Raw genomic sequence first — 19,450 nt, forward strand, 5'->3', positions numbered from 1 at the left:
ATGTTGAAATTCTGTACCAATTCTGCACTGATGGCTGTGAGAAATGTGGAATGTGGAAAACGTCAGTCAGAGTGAAGCTCCACCCTGATGATAGGTCAGTTTACCCCAAATCCAACCACCACGTCATGTGACCCAAACCCAATGGTTCCCTTTGGCTGATTGGCCAAATGTAGAAACTGGTCAAGAAAGGCCTTGGTCAGGGACATGACCAAGAATCCAACAGTCACTCTATCAGAACTTCTAAAGTCTTTGCATAGATGGGAGAACCTGCCAGAAGGACGACCATCTCAGCAGCATTCAATCAATCAGGCCTTTCTGGTGCAGTGACTAGACAGAAGCCACTTTGAGTAAAAGGCAGATGACAGCCTGCTTGGAGTTTGCCAAAAGGCATTTAAGAGACTCTGGGAGCACAGGGGAAAAAGAACTGAGGGAAGGATGAATGCAGCCAAATGCACCTTGAAGAAAACCTGTACAAAGCTTGTAGAGTCTCAGAGCACTGAAGTAAGGGTCTGAATAGTTGATTATGCCTGTTGTATTTCTCATGAAAGTTGCAGGTGATGTGTTATATAATTCAGCAGGACTGAATGAAAAATGTAAGCATTATGCAGGTAGGAATTTCTATCAAAAGTACTGAACCATTAAAGTATAATATTTCATAACATAATCCAGGATCCTGCGAATCATTCCCGGTGATGAGCTCACGTGCTGAGGTCAGTGATGGTTTGATGAAAGAGCTTTGTCGTTCAGACGCCACACTGTTGCCATGAATGGGACCTTTTTGGAGGTGCTGCTGGGAAACTTGGAGCGAGGCAGTGATGCAGTGTTTGAAGAGTGACAAGCCATGCTGATTTCAGCACTCCCTGGCAAGGTGCACAGTGAAGTTGACTAAGTTGTTCACTGCTCCTCCTAGTTGCAAAGTTTTGGTCAAACATGCAGTATGCTTCACAGAGCAGAGTCTGTCCAATCAGAGATACATGAGACGTCTGTCCTGTCCCCATGGAAATTAGTCAAGGGATAAATGAAATCATAATTACCATGAGATACAAATGAGTTTGAGTGTTGTGGCAGGCAAAGCACTGAATTATCCCCTGACCTTTTCATTTTGAGAATTTAAACCATTCAGTAAAATATTACAAATCCAAAATATGGCTGCATGTTTTGGGAAATGACACTTGTAAGGTGTAAGCATATAGTATTTATTAATTCAATATTCAGAACCACTGGTATGGTCCTTTAAGACTACAGTGAATGCACACACTGCATCGTAATCATCTCTTTTAGCTAGTTTACCACCTAGGTTAACTGGAGGCCAGTGTCGGCTAGACGACTCAGATTCAAGCCCAGTGATGGCAAAATATCCAAACGGCTGATTTTTCTAAATGCCTACAAGCCAGCTCAACCCCGACCTCCTCCAGAGAAGAGAACTTCCCTGCAGGGATCAACATCACATTAAAGAAAGCATCACTCCCTATTTACATCTTTCCATAGATGCTTGTGGGGACGTACCGCTCTTGGTGTCCTTTCCATCCAGTAAGGGTCGGTAGTCACTCTTGGAGACTTTCTCTCCCACTTTGTCATCATAGCTCTCTTTCTCCAAGGAGGCCATAAAGTCTCTCTTCAGCAGGGCCTCAGCAGGAGCCCCACCTGGGACCCCACCTCCACCCCCGCCCAGAGCGTCTCGCAGGCTCAGGTCCATAGTCCTGGTACTGCAGAGAAAACATGAGAGAGAGATGTGATTTACTTTTCCGTTAACCCACGCAGCTTCACAGGCTCTCTGACATTTTGTCTGTGTGTCAAACATAAAACTGTAACTTCTTCCTTAGAGGAACATTTACTGTGTGACTGACCACCTATCATCCATGTCAGTCCAGACTTATAAAATATATGTAGTGAAGACTTTGAAGGATTTTAATACAAGGTATTTATTACCTTTAATAAAAGGTACCTTTGACCTTTTGGATATAAAATGCCATCATTTCATAGGTTAACCCTATCGGACAGTTGTGTGACCTTGACCTTTGACCTTTGACCAGAAAATTCTAATCAGTTCGTCCTTGACTCCAGGTGAACATTTGACATGTTTAGCTGTGGAATTGATTTCTGACATTAATACTTTTGTTATGAGACTCATGGTTATAATATTAATTTAAATGTAAACCAAATGTATACCAACACACTGGGTTTAGAATTCATATTTGTTAGTGTAACTTAAAGAAATAGTTCAACATTTCTGGAAATACATTTAATTTCTTTACCACAGTTAGATGAGCAGATTGATATCAGTCCCATGTCTGTGCCTTTATTATGGAGATGGCATGAGGAGGTAATTAGCTTAGCATAAAGACTGAAGAACAGGAGAAACAGCTAGTCTAGCTCAAAGGAAATACAAAGGAAACACAAACAGAAATGTAAAAACAACAATTTGTGGTTTTAGGGGGATTTATGGATATGATTGGACTTCATTTAGTCGGCTAGTAGCCAGTCAGCTGGTACATGAGCCACTGGTGGTGAATTATGAGCAAAGCAGTTGATGCCAGGTGCATCTTTGGCCTCCTCTCTCGAACCTACTTATATTTGCACTGACATATCTGGTATGTCTGCCTGGCCTATTTATTGGTAGAGTATAGCAAAGCAATTCCAAAGCTAATTGCAGTTGTAAGCATGCAGGATGCAGCACACAGAATGTGATGCATTTTGTGATTACAGTTCACAGCAACTAAATGAAGGAAGAACTGAGCACCCTGTACATGACCCCAGCTTTAGCACAGAAATCAAATGCAAAGACATCAACCTGCATCAATCAGCCACAGCAGCTGTGGTATTAGAGTGATTTCTGTAAAGAGCTGCACTGAAGACAAAGCCAAACAGACAAAATTTAAAAAAAATACGTCCTCTTCATCTTGTCAGAATTTGAATCAGTTACGTACAACTTGCAAACTGAGTTTGGGTTGGAGTCACACTTCATTACTTCTGCTAAATGCCAAAAAACATACAGCATAAATGTCCCAACACTTAGACAGCATGACCCCTGAACAAACTTTTCTTTCTCTCTGTTTATCCCTCCATCCACCCTTCCAGCAAACAAGCTGTCATTGTACCACTGTACCAAACACAGACACACAAGCGCGTGCACCCACACACGCGAGCACTCACACACACACACCCACACACGCATGCACCCACCCACACACACACACACATAATGCACTCAATAATTTAATCTTTTCAATAAAAAATGAACCAATCCTAAATAGGAGCTTCCTAACCCCCATTACCCTCTTAGCCTATTATTCTGCAATATTTATCGCTTCACTGAAGAGGTTTCATAAGCCGGAGTATTCAGTAGGCTGGACCTGATGCTCTTTGTTTTCTCTCTCTCAGTCTGCCAGCAATTACTCACAATGACATGTTTTTTGTTGTCACTTTCTCTGTGAGTGTATATATGTATGTATGTATTTATTTATTTATTTTAACAACATTTCATTTCATTTTTTTAATTAATTCTTCCAGTCCTGCAGGAAGGGAATGAAGAGTATTGTAAGAATTTGGGGAATTTACTTCAGCAGAGCTCTCACTGCACTGGATAAAATCATGAATACAGACCAGGAGGAGACTTGTAGAGCAGAGGGGACAACTCATTTCATACGTGCATCGAAATTGTAGGGGTTTTACATGTGTTCACATGGACTCTGTTTCCCACAGTCCTCCCCATATTAACTTCCTGAACCACCTGAACTCCATCCATAGACTCAGTGTTTACAGTGTGCCATTGGTAACCTGGTGACCCATGACAAAATCTTAGAAATAAAACCCATGGTTACACTGAATTCTCTCTCTGCAGCAGTAAAAGACTTCCCCCTTTCTGCAGAACAAAGGACAAAAAACATTTTCTGACATTATCACTGGCCCCAGGTTTATTCTAAGATAACCCAGTCTTCATCTGTCAATTAGCTGTTGGAACTGGTTCATTTTCATTGTTAGCCCGGCCCAGCTGAAGTCAGAGGAACAGGATTACATATTCTGTCAGCGGCTGTACCTTCACTATTTTGTTATTTCAATGGTGTTCTAAATCTGGTTGTAATAATTATTACTAAAATTAAATGCTTGATTTTAGTAGACTTTCCATTTATTTGGGTTTTTAATGAAAATTCCAAATTTCACAAATACCCTGATTGATACAGTGATGACTACATTTACAGCTGAAATGATCAGTCAATGAATTAATACGTGAGTTGACAGAAAAATAACCTTTTAAACTAAAATGGTGATTATTTGTGATTATTACACACTCAAATGTGAGGACTTGTCAAATGTCATGGCTGAAAACTTTTAGATCTGAAGCAGTTGGAGACAACAGTCTTTTAATGGCGTCCTCTTGGGCTTTAATAAACTGTGAGGGAGCTTTTCATCTGTTTTCTGACCTTTCTGTTGACCAGTCGATTAATCCATAAAGTAATCTGCAGACTAATCAACAGTGAAAATAGTCATCAGCTACTTATTGCTATAACACTACTAAGGCTTCAACAGAAACATCGAGGACTGAGTCCATGTCAGCACTTAGGTCAAACAGCATCTACAAAGCAAATGTTTAGACTAAAATGAGCCGGTTTCAGCAGAACTGCTGCAATCAGTGGATTTACTGACAGAGGCACAGTCAGCTGACGCAGCACTTTCACACACAACTCAGCTTTAGTAAACTTTGACATGATAAGTGTATAATATCAATGGTACACAGAAACATTATGATGTAACTGTTGGTAGTAAAAGGCTGCGTGTGTGCGTGTGTGTGAGAGAGAGAGAGAGAGGGCGAGAGAGGGCGAGAGATATGATGATGATGATAATGATGATGATGATGATGATGAGGGGCTGTTGGGTAAGACAGCTGTTGCTTTCTGAGGGATTAAAAACTATCTTTGTACCCACAATCCCCTGCTCCAGCATCCACCACCTCTCCCTCTTTGAACCCAACCTTCTGCTACGTAATCATCTCATCCTCCAAAACACTGACAGCTCTCACGCAAGCACACACATACCACCAGCCCCCCCCCCACACACACACACACACAAATGCTGAATTTGTAGCATTTCATTTGAACAACTGCAATTTGTGTTTTTCGTGGTAGCACCAGCTTACAGTAATGTTTTAATATTGCAGGGAAAACAGTGTTACAGATAATCACAACATGTAACAAGTTCCAGTAAAAACAAGGATTGTAATATGTGAGATACATTAAGCTCAGGAAAACAAACACGTAACACTGCTTTAGTTTCTTAACTCAGCACCAAAATAAAGCGAGAAGGTTCCTGGAAGAACGTGAACATCTCAGCCCACTTTCTGAAAAATTACTGTAACATCAAAGTGGAAGAATAATGTTTGTGGTAGGACTGAATTAATATTTAGTTCAATCAATTTTTAATATGTACCATGTGTTTATTACTGTAACCATGGTGACGGAGGTCCAGAATGCCTGCTACAGTATGGGAACCATTTCAGGAGACACTCCTAGATGTTGTATCAGAGGATAGGGACAAGGATCTATATATGTTTAATTTGGTGGACTGTCCAAATATCTCAGATTTTTGGACCCTACTGTTCATCACTGCATGCCTGGAGTTTGCTAAGGAACACCCTGAGAGTCCACTACAGTAGTGGGAAAATGTTTTGCGGACTGATGAAACTAAGATTGAATTGTGGTAAAGTGGGGCGGAGGGAGCATCATGATTTGTGGCTGTGCTGCCTCTGGACCCAGACAGCTAACCACTACCTTGTGAATAACAGAAATAGACACTTCCAGGCTGGAGAAATGGGCTCATGACCAGAGGCTTGTCCACACCACTATTATTTACTGTCAAGGTGACTGTGAGCAAGACCCAAGGCCTCAGCTATTAACACTGACTGAAAAAAAAAAAACATAAATGCTCCTGTTTTTGTTCCACTGTATGATACAAGTTAGCTTTACAGCCATGGGTCAGTTCAGTTCAGTGATGAGTCACAGTAATATCTGCTGTATGTCTCTGCTAACGAAGCAGCAGAAGTGATTCAGGAAGTTAGTGATCCTGAAAACCTGCTCCCTCCTGCATTATTGATCACTGAAGATTCAATAAGGAATCATCTTTATGGAAAACCATAAATCTTTGTTTGGTTGCCACAACACAAAATAGGCTTCTAGCTTCATCTAGCTATATCTTGCTTTATATCATGACACCTAATATGTTGGTGTCAGTCAACATAGCATCTTTGTTCATTGCTATATTTTATGAAGACTGTATTATGTAAAGTGGCTGTGCAAAGTGTTTTTCAGCTCAGTGTAATCATTCGAAATGACTGTGTGACCAGCCTCGTGTCCTGACAAACAGAAGCACATCGCTGCTTTGGCAGTTTCTCAGCAGCTCTGACTCAACTGAAGGACAGCAAGTGGCTAACACTGCAGCTTTCAGTCAAACTGTCCAGCCCGCTGAGGGGTTCAGACACAGATCCAGAGACAGAGAGAGAGGAGAGAAAATCTTGTCACCCTGCAAAAATAACTGTTGTCACGAAGAAGCGCTAAAGATAAAGGAGATGATCACTGTGAATCGGATAAATCTGGCTTGAATGACGAGTCAAAGAAAAGGTGGTCAACATGCAGCGAGTGATAATAATTTGGCACCAAATCAGATGGATTTTCACAAGAATTCACAAGGTGTGCCCGGCTCTGTCATCACACAAGAAGAGTTATCAAGTTTCTTCATCCTGACTGGGTTTTAAACACAAGCAGTGAGACAGTGATACAGGTTGTCCAACTGTTTATCCAGATTATCTATCCCACTTTCTCTAGAGCATAAATTGACAGTGAGAGTAACTCAGAGTTCAGTAATAATCCCTCGCTCTGCACAGAAAAACTGCCAGTTCACAGATACAGTAAGTCAAAGTACAGTAGGTCAGAGTAGAACCAGGGGGTTGGTGTGTAAACTGTGACAGGTGTTTATAACAGATAGTCTGGGTAATATTTTCACTGTTCTTTCACATTTTGTCTTTCAGATAAGTTTGGGAGTTTGTGTGTAACCTGTAGTACTTCAGAGGGCTTCCCAGAATGACAGACCATCCAGTCAATGTGTTAGTCAACATCTAAGATGACACGGCCGGCAGACGCAGAGGACGAATGAGTCGCCTAATTTAGTGAGGAGCTGACAATCTAGGCAGCTCGGACGTGTCTGAGAGTCCATTAACGAGTTCAGGGATGTCAGCAGTGAAAGTGATGGTGACGTCAGTGGAGTCTGTTTAAATCATGACTGCTTTTCTCCTTTTCTTGTGTGTAACTGTTCATGTTGTTAACGAGAACCTGCTACAGCAAAGACATGATTCTGATGGGCAGGGAGACGGTGTGAGACGAGGATGTAGAGGAGTAGTTTGTATAACGATGGTGATGAGAGAAAGTATAAATAATAAACACACAGCCAAGGCTGTAACTGTGTTTTTCCATTTTTCAGATTTATTGCATCTAACGTGTTAACACAATCCTGTCATGGCTGCCCAGCCAGTTGTCATGGTGACTCAGCAGTTCCTCACTCCGACACACATACACGCTCGCAAGACAGACATACACACACACATGCACAGTGCGCTCTGATGAGCAGCAGTTCAGATTACTGCTGACACTACACACAACACACCCATATATGCACATACACACCAACACATAGCATCAAACTATGGATGCACTAATCTGATGTCATCTCTCATGGTACAGACTGTGATACTTAAAGCCGAGCAGACACTGTGCGGATTAAACCCCATTTTGGCCCCAAATTGTTTGTGCAGACTAATTTTAGAATCAGGCTGAACTCCTGCCAGATTAGTTGTCACTTGACGTTCCGTTTAAAGGTTGGGGGGGGGGGGGGGGGGGACATTAATAGCTCCTGACTGATTGCCTGAAAGATCCATGATCTGGCTGCCTGACGATCTGATGGATTTCTGGTGGCATGTCAGAAATTTTAGTCTGCTGTCTGCAGCCTGATTTCCCTCACGGCTTCTGTCAAAAGATCTGTTATAAACTGCACAGAGCTTGTTTTTATATTACTGGAGTTGTATTTTACATGTTGTGGCTAAAACTGTCATCTTGACCGTGCTGTGATATAAAACTAAGCAGAAAAGCTGTATAATTATAACATCGATTGGCCTCCATCTAAGGAAAAACAAGTTCATACTCTAATCAAATGTTTTGTTCATAAAAGCTCCAGCAGCTGATGTATGTTCCCAGCTGCTTAAATCCAGCTCTCTCTTTTCTCCTATAAGTCTCCTGGGCTGCAGATCCATATGTTTTGGTCATCCTGCTCCCAGGCTGTGCAGCTGTCCCATTGCAGATCCTCTTATCTGAACTCAGGACATCCTCTGCAACAAAGCCTCAGCCTTACAACTGTCTTTGCAAACATGTGTTTGGGAATATTATACAGTGGCACACAGAGAGCCATTCTGATAGAGACTTACAGTAAACTGAAGTCAGTGTATTGTAGTTACACACAGTTACAAAGATGACCCATCCCTCTTCCTTCCCTTCGTTGGGCTTTTTAAACGAGGCAGTTATTGGAAACAATTTCCACAACATCTGTAGGAATACTTCGATCAGTTCGTAGTTTCGATTTGTGCAGGCTGCACGAAATTAAAGTACAGCATTAGGTAAAAATGCAGCTTTTGGCTATTGGTGTGGATGTTAAATTTAGTTGCTGTTAAATCCAGACCTTGGATCTGGGACTATACAGTCCATCTAATTCATTCACTTTTTTTTTATTCAGTTATGCACTAAACTCCTTGATACTGCTCAAGCTATTTGTCTTCAACAATGTTCTGGTGTCAACATGTGAAACCAACATTAGACGCTTTTTTCAACTCTTTTCACATGTACTCCTCCCCAAGACCTGTAATCAGATCTTCATGTTCTTCATCTTCCCCTTTAATAACATATAACCTCAGCTCTAAGCAGCCTCTCTTTATCAGCCTTGTAATTAAATATACCTCATCCATGCAGCGTTTTAAAATAACTCTCCACAGAGTAAAGGCCTCCCACTGCCCCTTCACATTACAATGCATTTATTGTGGAGCACAAGTAGGAAGTGGTGGCACAGTAAAGGAATGGAGCACAACAGAAAACAATGAGGATCCTGTTGTGACAATGCTGTTCTGGGTGCAAGAATGACTGCTGTCAATACCCAACCCAGTGGGGGGTGGACGGGCAGAAATCTCACATGCGGAGATTCACAAAATGCATTGCTTGTGTCAGAAAAGCAAACATACAAAATAGTGATCTAATCACCTGCATGTTTTTTTTTCTGTTTCAGAAAACTCCTCGCTGAACCAATATCTGGAGTCTCCACACTTTACTGCAACATCCTGGATGGATGATGGTGGAGTTTATTAAATTAGTTGACTGATTAAATGTCAACAGCTATTCTGATAAGGGATTCACTTTTTTCTGTCATTTTCCAAGTAAAATGACAAACATTTGCTTGTAGCAGCTTCTCTGGTGTGGGGATTTGCTGCTTTCCTTGGTTTTATGTGACTGTAATTGAGTCTGTCTGGGGTTAGGGACTGTAGGTCAGACCAAACAACACATTACCAGCAGTCACCTCCAGCTCTAGGAAGCTCTGATGGGTGTTTTTCATTATTTTAAGACACTGTACTGACAAAACAAGCAATGAATTTATTGAGAAAATGAATGTCAGATTAAGAAAAACTGAAGTTTATGGGTAGTTGCAGCCAAAATCTGTTCATGCACAGAAATCTTAGGAACTTTAAATGTTTAAATTCACGTTATGCATGTTAAATGCTCGTTTATTCTCTGAAGCACATGATCATCCAGGCTGTGAGCCTCTCTCTCTCTCTCTTCACTCAGGCTTATCTGTGCTGGACCATCGGCCGTCCTGGGGACCTGTGTCTCTCTCTCTGTCCTGGGACCTGTCAGTGCCTTATTTCAGATGTTTTGGATGTCCTCCAGGACTCCCAGCCTCCTCTTTGTCTCTCTTTCTCTCCTTCTGTGTGTTTGTTTCCTTCTCCTTCACGTGTGAGTGATGTGCTCGGTTTTGCCTCTCAGCTTTTTGTGTAGTGCGTCCACTTCATGGTGGAGAGGAGATCGTGTGGCTCAGGTCCTGTCTCTTGGCAGCACCTGGAGCTGCTCAGTGTCCTCCATCATTTTCTTCATTAATGTTTACAATCTATAACGCTGCCATCCTGATTCTCCATGCTGTAAATCTACTATGTTGTTCTACTCTGTACACAGGACAGCTATTGCATGTCTGTCCGTTCTGGAAGAGGGATCCCTCCTCTGTTGATCTTCAGGGGGTTTCTTCCTTTTTATCCTTTTTAGGGGGGTTTCCTTATCCACTTAGGACAAAGGGTGTTGTATGGTGATGGGAACTGATAAGATTTTATTGATACCAATGCCTTTATCAGTGCTGCTTTATCAGTCTGGTTCTTTATTGCTCTAACAGTTCCTGATCAGGTTTCTGTGTGGGAAAACAAGTATGCCTGCACTGGTTTCATCAGTATCAGGTCAGTGCAACTATTCTATTATCTCTGAGTTAGCTACAGCAACAGTCTGTCTGTCATCATCTAACATGGATGAAGTGAGAGGATATATATGTACAGCATTTGTTTCATTTAGGTTTTCTCAAAGGAAAAATGTGCTAAGCCTGCCTGAATGGCACTAATGTTATTATAACATAACCCTCAGTAACAGATATGCTGCTCAGTTAAGAAGCAGTGCCTCTCGTGTGTAGAGAGGCAAATACATAAGACCATTTTGTGTAGAAAGACGTATCAGCATATTGCTGGTGTTTCCATCTTCACTTGAAATTACCATGTTACAGGCATTAAAGTGTTTCCACAGGTTGAAAATTTACATGGTGGTGGTGGGTTGAGTGGCGAGGGACCAATACGCATGCAGAGACTCGCATTCATTTTAGAGGGGGAGAATCCAGGTTATTTTCTACAGTTACAATTTATAGATGTTCCCTAAATGCCTCAAACACAGGAAATAGAAAAAGTAGAAGCTAACTTGGCAGCTGGACACAGAGAAGCCTCCGCACTCAGTTAATGCTGCATACGCAGTTGGGACAGGTGTGTGGTCAAAAATGAGTAAGTTTGAAAAGAGTGAAATAAGGCGTTCTAATGTGAGATTTACTAAACTAAAACCAAGAGATTTTATCTGCCAGGGCTGGTCTTAATCTATCTGGGCGGGCTGGCAAGTACAGCCTATGTTTGGGAAACGCTGCTCTACAAGTATCATCTTTCTTCGTGAAAGTCACGCGATTTTCTTCTGGACTCTATTTTGTTTCCAGCAGCTGCCAGGAAAATGTCAGCATTGATAAAAAGAACTGATAGTCTTGGAGGCATACGATCCCAATGGCTTGGACAACTTGGAACCAGTTTTCCTCCGGAACCGGTTCTTGATTTCCATCCTTAGTGCTGCATGCTTTACAGATTGTAAAGCTCCTTGAAGCAAATTTGTGCTCTGTGAAATTAGGCTACATTAAAAAAAATAAAATAAATTTGACTTTACTTGACTTGCCCATCAGGGGGCATCTGATCAGTCCCAAATTAATTCTGCACCATGACAACGACCCCAAACATTCAGCTATAGTCATAAAGAATGTAATATCATTAGTGACTAGAAGCACACGATGTCCTGTAACAGATGGTACGGCCTCTCCGAGTCCTGACGTCAACATCATCAAGTCAGTCTGGGATTACGCGAAGTAACAGAAGTGATTGAGGAAGCCTTAATCCACAGGAGAACTGTGGAAAGTTCTCCACGATGTTTGAAACAACCTACCTAGCAATTGTTTTGACAAAACTGTGCTAATGTAAACTGCTTCGTAGAGTCTCAGTGAATAAATATGGAAGTGTTTTGACTAAAAAAGATTTGAGACAGCACAAAAAAAATTTTGTACAGTTATGCTACTCGGTCTGCTAGCGCACAGGCACAGATTTGTAAGAGCAGCACGACGTGCAGTCCTGATCGTTTCTGAGTCTGCTCTCTCAGCTTTCTTCTGCTGTTCGGCAACTTCTGAACCCTTAGGATCACAAGAGGTCGCTCACCAATCATTTCTGAGTAGCAAGCTGTAACAGGACACACCTATATCCAGAAATAAGGTTTATCGCTTTTTCGTTAAAGTTAAAGTTGAAGTTCAGACAAATTCTGACCTGATCTGATTCTGATCCCCTTATACACCTATTCAGAAAATGTTCTGAAAATAGCCACAGCCCATAATTATTTTATTATTACTAGATTACTGTCGCTGGCTCAAGTGTAGTTATACTTTTCCTCTTTTATGTTCAAATCATGTTATGCTCATGATTCTGTCCTCCCTTGTGCACAAATGTGGTTCTGCTTACAAATCTGTTTCTGTGCGCTCTCAAATCTTTTCTCATATACTTCCATTAAAGAGGAAATCTGTAAGCTAAACAAACATAAAACACATTCTGGCTATCTGGCTACATTTTTATCACATTTTTAACCAGCTGTCATGGTGACACGTATGATTTGCTGTTTTATTAATTGCCGTAACACCATGCATGAAGGTTCCAAATGGTTCACACACAGTGTATTTCTGGGCAATGTGCCTATTTTTCTATTGTTTAAGCCCAGATCTGTAGAAATCTGACAGCCCCCACAGACACACAACTCTGTTTATGTTTCAGTCAGCGAAGAGGTTCCTGTTAATGCCAGGGTCTGTCTCGCTAAGAACGTTAGCGTCTTAGTGATGGTTCACTTCTAACCGGCCAGCATCACCATGGTTAAGCTGGTGAAACAGCTAAAGAAGTAGCAGGTTCAAGTTCCTGGGGTCTAAAATCCTTCTTGTCAATTAGCTCACTGGATGAACAGTTACTGACATGAACAAAAACACTGCAAACAAATGTATTTAGGAAGCAGTGAAGATATTAGTAGAACAAGAATGTTATTTCTAAGTTAGTTCATTACATGATGGTCTGTTTTCAGGATAATTCCCCTTTAAATTTAAAGTAGAATCTTTTTTCCTCCAGTGACGATTTATTTTATCAGACATAATAAACATTTGCAGAGATTCCAGGCCCCAAAATCCCACTATGGCAATAAAATGGCTTCTAAACAACAGCTCATAGCTTACATAATTCTCTAAGGTCATCAATAATGAATCAAAATTACTATTGCGCATTAAGTGCAACTAAAGTCTTTTGAGGGATTCTCAAGAGTGACTGATGCAACAGATTGCACCCCATTCTCATCTGCACAGCGTGAAGCTGACTTCACAGTCTTCACAGACTTAAAGACAATATTGTATCCATGAAAGGTGTCCACTGTGTCTTCACAGTGTCTTGAGACAACCACCTTGGCACTGACACTATCTGCAGTATACCTCTTGTTAATGTCTCCGACCTCTGAAGCATCATAGTTAATTCCCAGCACTCACTAACACGCTGACATTTTCATCACATGAGACAGAACAGTAAATATATGGGTGGGAAAACCAAAACAATAAGCTAAGAGAGGCTAAAATTCTCTGTAGAGGTGAAGGAGATCCCAATGTTGGTCGGTAGAGGATTATTCTCTGTGGATTCGTCACTATGAGCAGCTATTACACATTACTCACAGACGTCTGATTCACTGTCTCTGTTCCACCCAAAGGGAAATTTACTCTACATCAGAAAGGGAGTGAAAACATTTTACCTGCTGCCTCAAATGAAGAGTCAGGGTGTGTTTAATGTAGGGCTTCCAGTGTGATTATAGCATCTTTTCATTTATTCTTTTATTTTATTAATAATAATAATCATTATTATTATTAGAATTTGGCATGTGCTTGTCTGTAGAAAAATTAGCTGATTTCTGTGAAAACTGTTGCAGTCCAGATGCTGGTTTCATCCCATTCATGTCAGAAATTCATATAATGTATAAGTCATTGGTACACTTATCTGTACCAATGACTTATACAAGTCATTGGTACAAGTCAAATGGACTGAAAACGTTAACTATATCTGGTTGTATGACTACTAACCTGACTTCCTGCCTGTTTGGCCGGTAATCTGGGAGGGATTGCATTTAATCCCACCGATCCCTAAAGCAGAAATTATGGCAACATCATCACAACAAGCATGCATTAGAACATCTCTGATAATCCATGTAGCTCCCTGCTTGTAGTCTTTGGCATCATCAGCCTGTCTTTTCTTTTTTTCTCTCTTTCTTTGGTTCAGACATTCAGGGATACCAAAAGAAGCTGCACCGCAATTCACGCTGGCTGTGATCCAGATATACACTCAAGATCTGAGGTATTCAAATGCCTGGACTTTGCTCATTCTCCTCATTTTCTACTTCCCAGCTCATCTCTTTGTATTTTACTGCACTCAGAACTACGTACATCAACAGTTTACAGTTAGCATACTAATGTGTACATACAAAGTGTTAACATGTTAATATTCATACATGGTTCTGATGATTCCAGTCTAATATGACTGAGGTTCATCACTTGCTGTACATTGTAAGTTACAGAAAAACTTGAAATTCGTTGTCTCAAGCTGAAGTTCATCTGTATAATTAAGTCTATTTTAGTTAACTCATGTTAACTAAAATAAAACCTGCTGTATGCATTTATGTAAATTCTTTGTTCTTCTCTATCCATTTATTACTGTATCAGTCTGTTGCTTCTCTATCCTCTTTCATTCTTTCTTGATATATTTTATTACTGGCTTTCTTAACACAAGTTTGTTTATTTTGAATAGTTAAACATGCTGCCCATGCTAAAGCACATCCAGCTTAACTGCCATTCACATTCACATTAGTCAGGTCTTGTAGATGTTGAATGGGTTCATACAGTTAAACAGAGGCTATTTGGGAATCTACTGGTTATTATAATGAACAGCATATTATATCGAAGATTGATTTGGGGCTTGAATAACGTCTGTTGGACAGTAGCAGCTTTCTAGTGCTTTGCTTGTGTTTTTTGTAAAGAGGTTCTTTACAAATGTATTTAAAGGATAGTATACAGTCTTACTGTATGAGTATCACACTGTCTAGTACAACACTAAGGTCTACAATATTGCTGAAACAATTCAACACCTTACTTACACAGTGCTGATAAATCCTACATTGTAAAATGTAGGATTTATTGCAGGGCTGTTGTACAGTTGTGTAGGGCTTTATTTTTTATGGAGTGACTTACAAGTTCTCCTGTACACATACAATACACTAATCTGCTCTATTATTTGCTATAGCCTCACCCAAGTAAGAATGTATGATACGTACTGGGGTCCAAAAGTCTGAGACCACTTTCCCTTTCACTTGTATTGGAAAGTGGTCTCAGACTTTTAGACAATAGGGTATACATTTAAAGAAATTAACTGAATGTGAAATATGATTATGACTGTAAAATGGCAACAGGTAGGCAGAGCTGGAAAGGAACACACAAAGAGACACAAACAGAGAGTGTCAGAAGAAATTACTGTGACCTCTTCAACTCTGCAGGATGCAACAGTGCCAACAACACAAAACGCCAGAACATTATTTTAAATTCTTCTCTAGACGCCAAACTTTCCTGAGGTATGGAGGATGTCAGGTTGAGTTTTAAAGAGGTATGAAATAGATAAAGTACAATACTCCAGAATATGTCCATGTAATGGTGCAGCCACGTGTCTTGGCTAAAAATACCTCTGCGTTGCATCATGTAGCATCGTTGAAGTGTTGGGACGAGCAGATACACAATAGATACTACAATGTTTACTCAAACTTTAGCAGCAGTTCTACTTTAAGGGAAATTTATGGGGAGAATAAAAACCTTCACACTCTGATCGTATTCCCACAGCACGTCTGAGCTGTGTCAGCCTTCGTTAATGAATCTACAGTGTATTTATTATCCTCAAACACAGCTCATCCAGTTTCACATGTGAAATACACTGAAGACTGGAGACAGAAGCTGCCAGAGAGAGAAAGACACGGGCACTGATAGAACAATGTGTACTAATCCACACAGAGACAGAGGATGCAGTGTGTGTGTGAGTGTGTGTGTGTGTGTCTGTGGCTGTGTGTATATGTGTGTGTAGAGTGGGCTGATGGGGGGGGTGGGGTATTATTGTATAACGGCAGGCACAGTCCATATAGAACATTACACACTCTTCCTAAAACTGCTGTATGCTCTGTGACATCCAACAAAAAAAAACTTAATATAGCAAGGCCTTATGGCTGTGGACCTGCACCTGTCTGCCTTTGACCAAATCCCAGTCCTATGATGTAGATCACTAAAAATCATAGTCATAGATCACTGTAGTTTCATATAGGAATATTAAGCTTAAAGAGGAGAAGCTAAAAAAAAATCCCATCAGATGCAATGAGGCCGTTACACAGTCATCGGTGGTTAGTGAGGAGCACAATGAGCTCATGCAGGAATATTATAGGAATATTTTTTTAGAGGAGGTCCCGTCGGCCCGTGATTTTCCAGCGGGTGAGGTGTACCATCCCGACTGCGGCACCACCATAACAAAGAGACACGAATCCACGGACCTCTGCATGAGATAGAGATACCCCCCCTCCCCTCCACACACACACACGCACACGCCCACTATCCTCTATCACTGTGATGGGAAACACCGCGCGCAATAATGTCTTAAACGCCCGTCCGTCATGTAATAAGATAAATACAGGGCCCATGTCCGCGCAGCGCGAGACCTCAGTAAGGCAATCCATATAACATGGATTTCATCATTCATTCATAAAGGATGAGAGGATGGCGCAGCGCGAAGATACAGTAAACAACGATGCTCACGCGATGATATATCATAAAGCAGAAACAAACTGTAAAATGAGGAACTCTCACTCACCGTTTGGATGTGTCCCGCTCCTCTCGCTGTGAGTGTATACCGGTGTGTGTGTGTTTCTGAAAGTCAGTGTGTGTGATGCTGAAAATTCCACCTTTCCTTGCTCTCAAAGCAGACTGGTGCCAGCACTCAGACACAGGGCCCGCCCCCTTAACAACAGGCTCAGCCAATCAGAAGAAGGAAGCAAAAAAAAAAAAAAAAAAAATTCCCTCAGAATCTGAATCTGCAGGCTGCTGGGCTGGTGATGCCTTCAGGTGCTGCCGTAAAATATCAAACTTTCACTTGATATATTTTGGGATTTGCAAAACCCATTACAGCACATCCAAGGAATAACATGCTAAAACCAGAACAAGTATTTCCAACATGGACCAAAGATTTCACAAGAACAAAACAAACAAAACATAAAAGAATAAACCGCAACATTTGAAATCCAATTTCCTTCAGTGCAAACTAGCAGAACTAAAATGACTACAGTAATGGCAAACATCAAATTGATTTAATAATCAAACATTCATCGATAACCATAGATAAGCCACCACCTGACCAAAACCACTTGTTTTGAGTGACTTCATGGGTATTTAATGTGAGACTGTTATAGTAAGGCACCAGTATAAACAGAACAGTATTCAGATTATTTACTAACACTTTAAATGAACGGACCGTGGTTACCTCTGAGCATGAGCATTCAGAATATGGTTAAAATGGTTAACAGCGTTGGTTCACATCTTCCATTTACATCTTATAGTGTAAAAGGAAGTTGTTCTCAGTCGATTATGTCATTGATAAATTAGAGAAGACTGACAAAGAAAATCCAGTGCACACAGGGGACGTCTAGATCATCTTCATTTGTTACTTGTCGCACATGATTACAAACACGTGAGCGAACAGCTCGTCTCGCCTTGCAGCTTATTCAAGCTCACTCATTACATGATTAGAAACAATTGTGTCAGTTGCATATCAGAGTCTGTCTGAACCCATAAACTTGAGAACAGAAGCTGACCCTTATTTTTTTTATCTATGTAATGTCTGGCAACAGCATAGTCTGCATTTCCATCTGTAATAGCTCATTTATGCTCAGCTGCCTTCAGTTTAATGCAGCGTTCTGTTTGGCCTACATATACAAGGCCACATGGGCATTTAAGCATATGGATAATGTGTGTGGTCATGCTATTTCTAAAGTCTTTGATCCCATACTTCCAGCCTGTGTGTGGACAGTAAAATACTTCTGTGTATTTGAACAGTGTGTACAATGACCACATTTATAGTTACCGTCAAAAATTATTTTATAGCAGTAATGACTTGATTGGCCCTCATCATTTCATATGATTCTATTTTCCATCTTCTACATTTTTCCAGTTGATAATATCGTTTCCTAAATTACTGTGAATATTGACGTGAATTGTGCATAACAAATTATAAGGATATTAATAATAATAATTTAGAAATGTAAATGTTTGTGTCCCATGATCTGCAGTTGACCACAGGCTATCAAGAACCACAAGAATCTTTAAAAGTGTACGCCTGTTGCTGATCCTGTGATGAGTGAGCCTGAAGAAGATCTAGGTCTAGCAGAAGCAGGTCTATATGCTTTGTGTGCAATGGAATTTCTACTGTGTGAATCTTTATACAGTTTTCCTACTGCAGCTCAGCAGCCTGACAGATGAACAAACATACAGCTGTGCTATCATTGCACACTAAGAATCAGTGCAGTGAAGTTTACCATCTAACCAGATCATATTGAATAGTTTTACAGAGGTTTCTATACAGATTAATGAATGTACAGAATGGACAATAAACCAATACAATACTAATGTAAGAACAGATGTAACTGTGATGTGATGATTTCACTGTTAAAATCCCCGTGTCCCAAAATATAACACCCTGAAATCAAAGCTAGCTGGAATTTAAAGTTTGCAACTGAAAATTCTCTTTATCTAGGTGTGTCCTCAGTCTGTGACGTCCACTGGATTCTGTGAGATATAGTCTTATTTTCTAAGAACTGCAGTAACATATGGTAGAAGCATTCATTGCCTAAGCTGATTTGCAATGTCCTTCTTTAAATGGGCCTTTAAAATACATAAAACCCAACAATAGGATGCATAAAAAGCTTTTTTGCTCCCCTAAGTTTTACTCAGATGTCTGCATTGTTTTTAGACTTTTAGAACAATAATACTTTAATATTATTTTTTGTGAACTGCCGAGAGGACAGTATTTGATGGGAAGATATGTCTTAATATTGGACAGTCTGTGGATACATTCAGTTATTCAGTTGTATACTGCTGTACCTCTTCCAGTGATCAGTTTGTTGCTTCATAGTGAACTGAAGCATTAAAATAAACTGCGATGCTGTCTGTTAAAGCTAGCTAGCCAGATGACAGGCAGAGGAGAGGCAGAGGTTTCTATAGGATTATCTGGGATAATGGCTCCCATTTGATTTGGTGGGTTTGTTTGTAATCTCTCAGATATCACATACTGTGTACAGCACACAAGCACAAAAACACAGTAAACAAACACACACAGCAAAATGACAGATGTCTATTTTTTTTCATACAGAACATTCATCTTCTCCACGGAGCAGCTGTTTCTTTTTTATTTATCATCTAAATAAATTCAAACTCCAGTCTCACTTGATCAGTG

At 40.5% G+C, this 19,450-nt stretch overlaps 1 protein-coding gene across 1 annotated transcript in view; it reads right to left on the reverse strand.

Annotated features, from left to right (window-relative positions):
* Positions 1–16,847, reverse strand: part of LOC121193037 (microtubule-associated protein 4-like) — an 85,064-nt gene extending 68,217 nt beyond the window's left edge. Inside the window, exons 1-2 of the mRNA XM_041055144.1 lie at positions 16,817–16,847; positions 1,507–1,706 (exon numbers count right to left, since the gene is read on the reverse strand). Coding sequence (XP_040911078.1) covers positions 1,507–1,696 — 190 coding nt within the window. The 5' untranslated portion in view covers positions 1,697–1,706; positions 16,817–16,847. The remainder of the gene's footprint in view (positions 1–1,506; positions 1,707–16,816) is intronic.
* Between the last annotated feature and the right edge of the window lie 2,603 nt (positions 16,848–19,450).

Source organism: Toxotes jaculatrix, chromosome 14, assembly GCF_017976425.1.
Source record: "Toxotes jaculatrix isolate fToxJac2 chromosome 14, fToxJac2.pri, whole genome shotgun sequence".
In the NCBI taxonomy this organism is placed as follows: Eukaryota; Metazoa; Chordata; class Actinopteri; family Toxotidae; genus Toxotes; species Toxotes jaculatrix.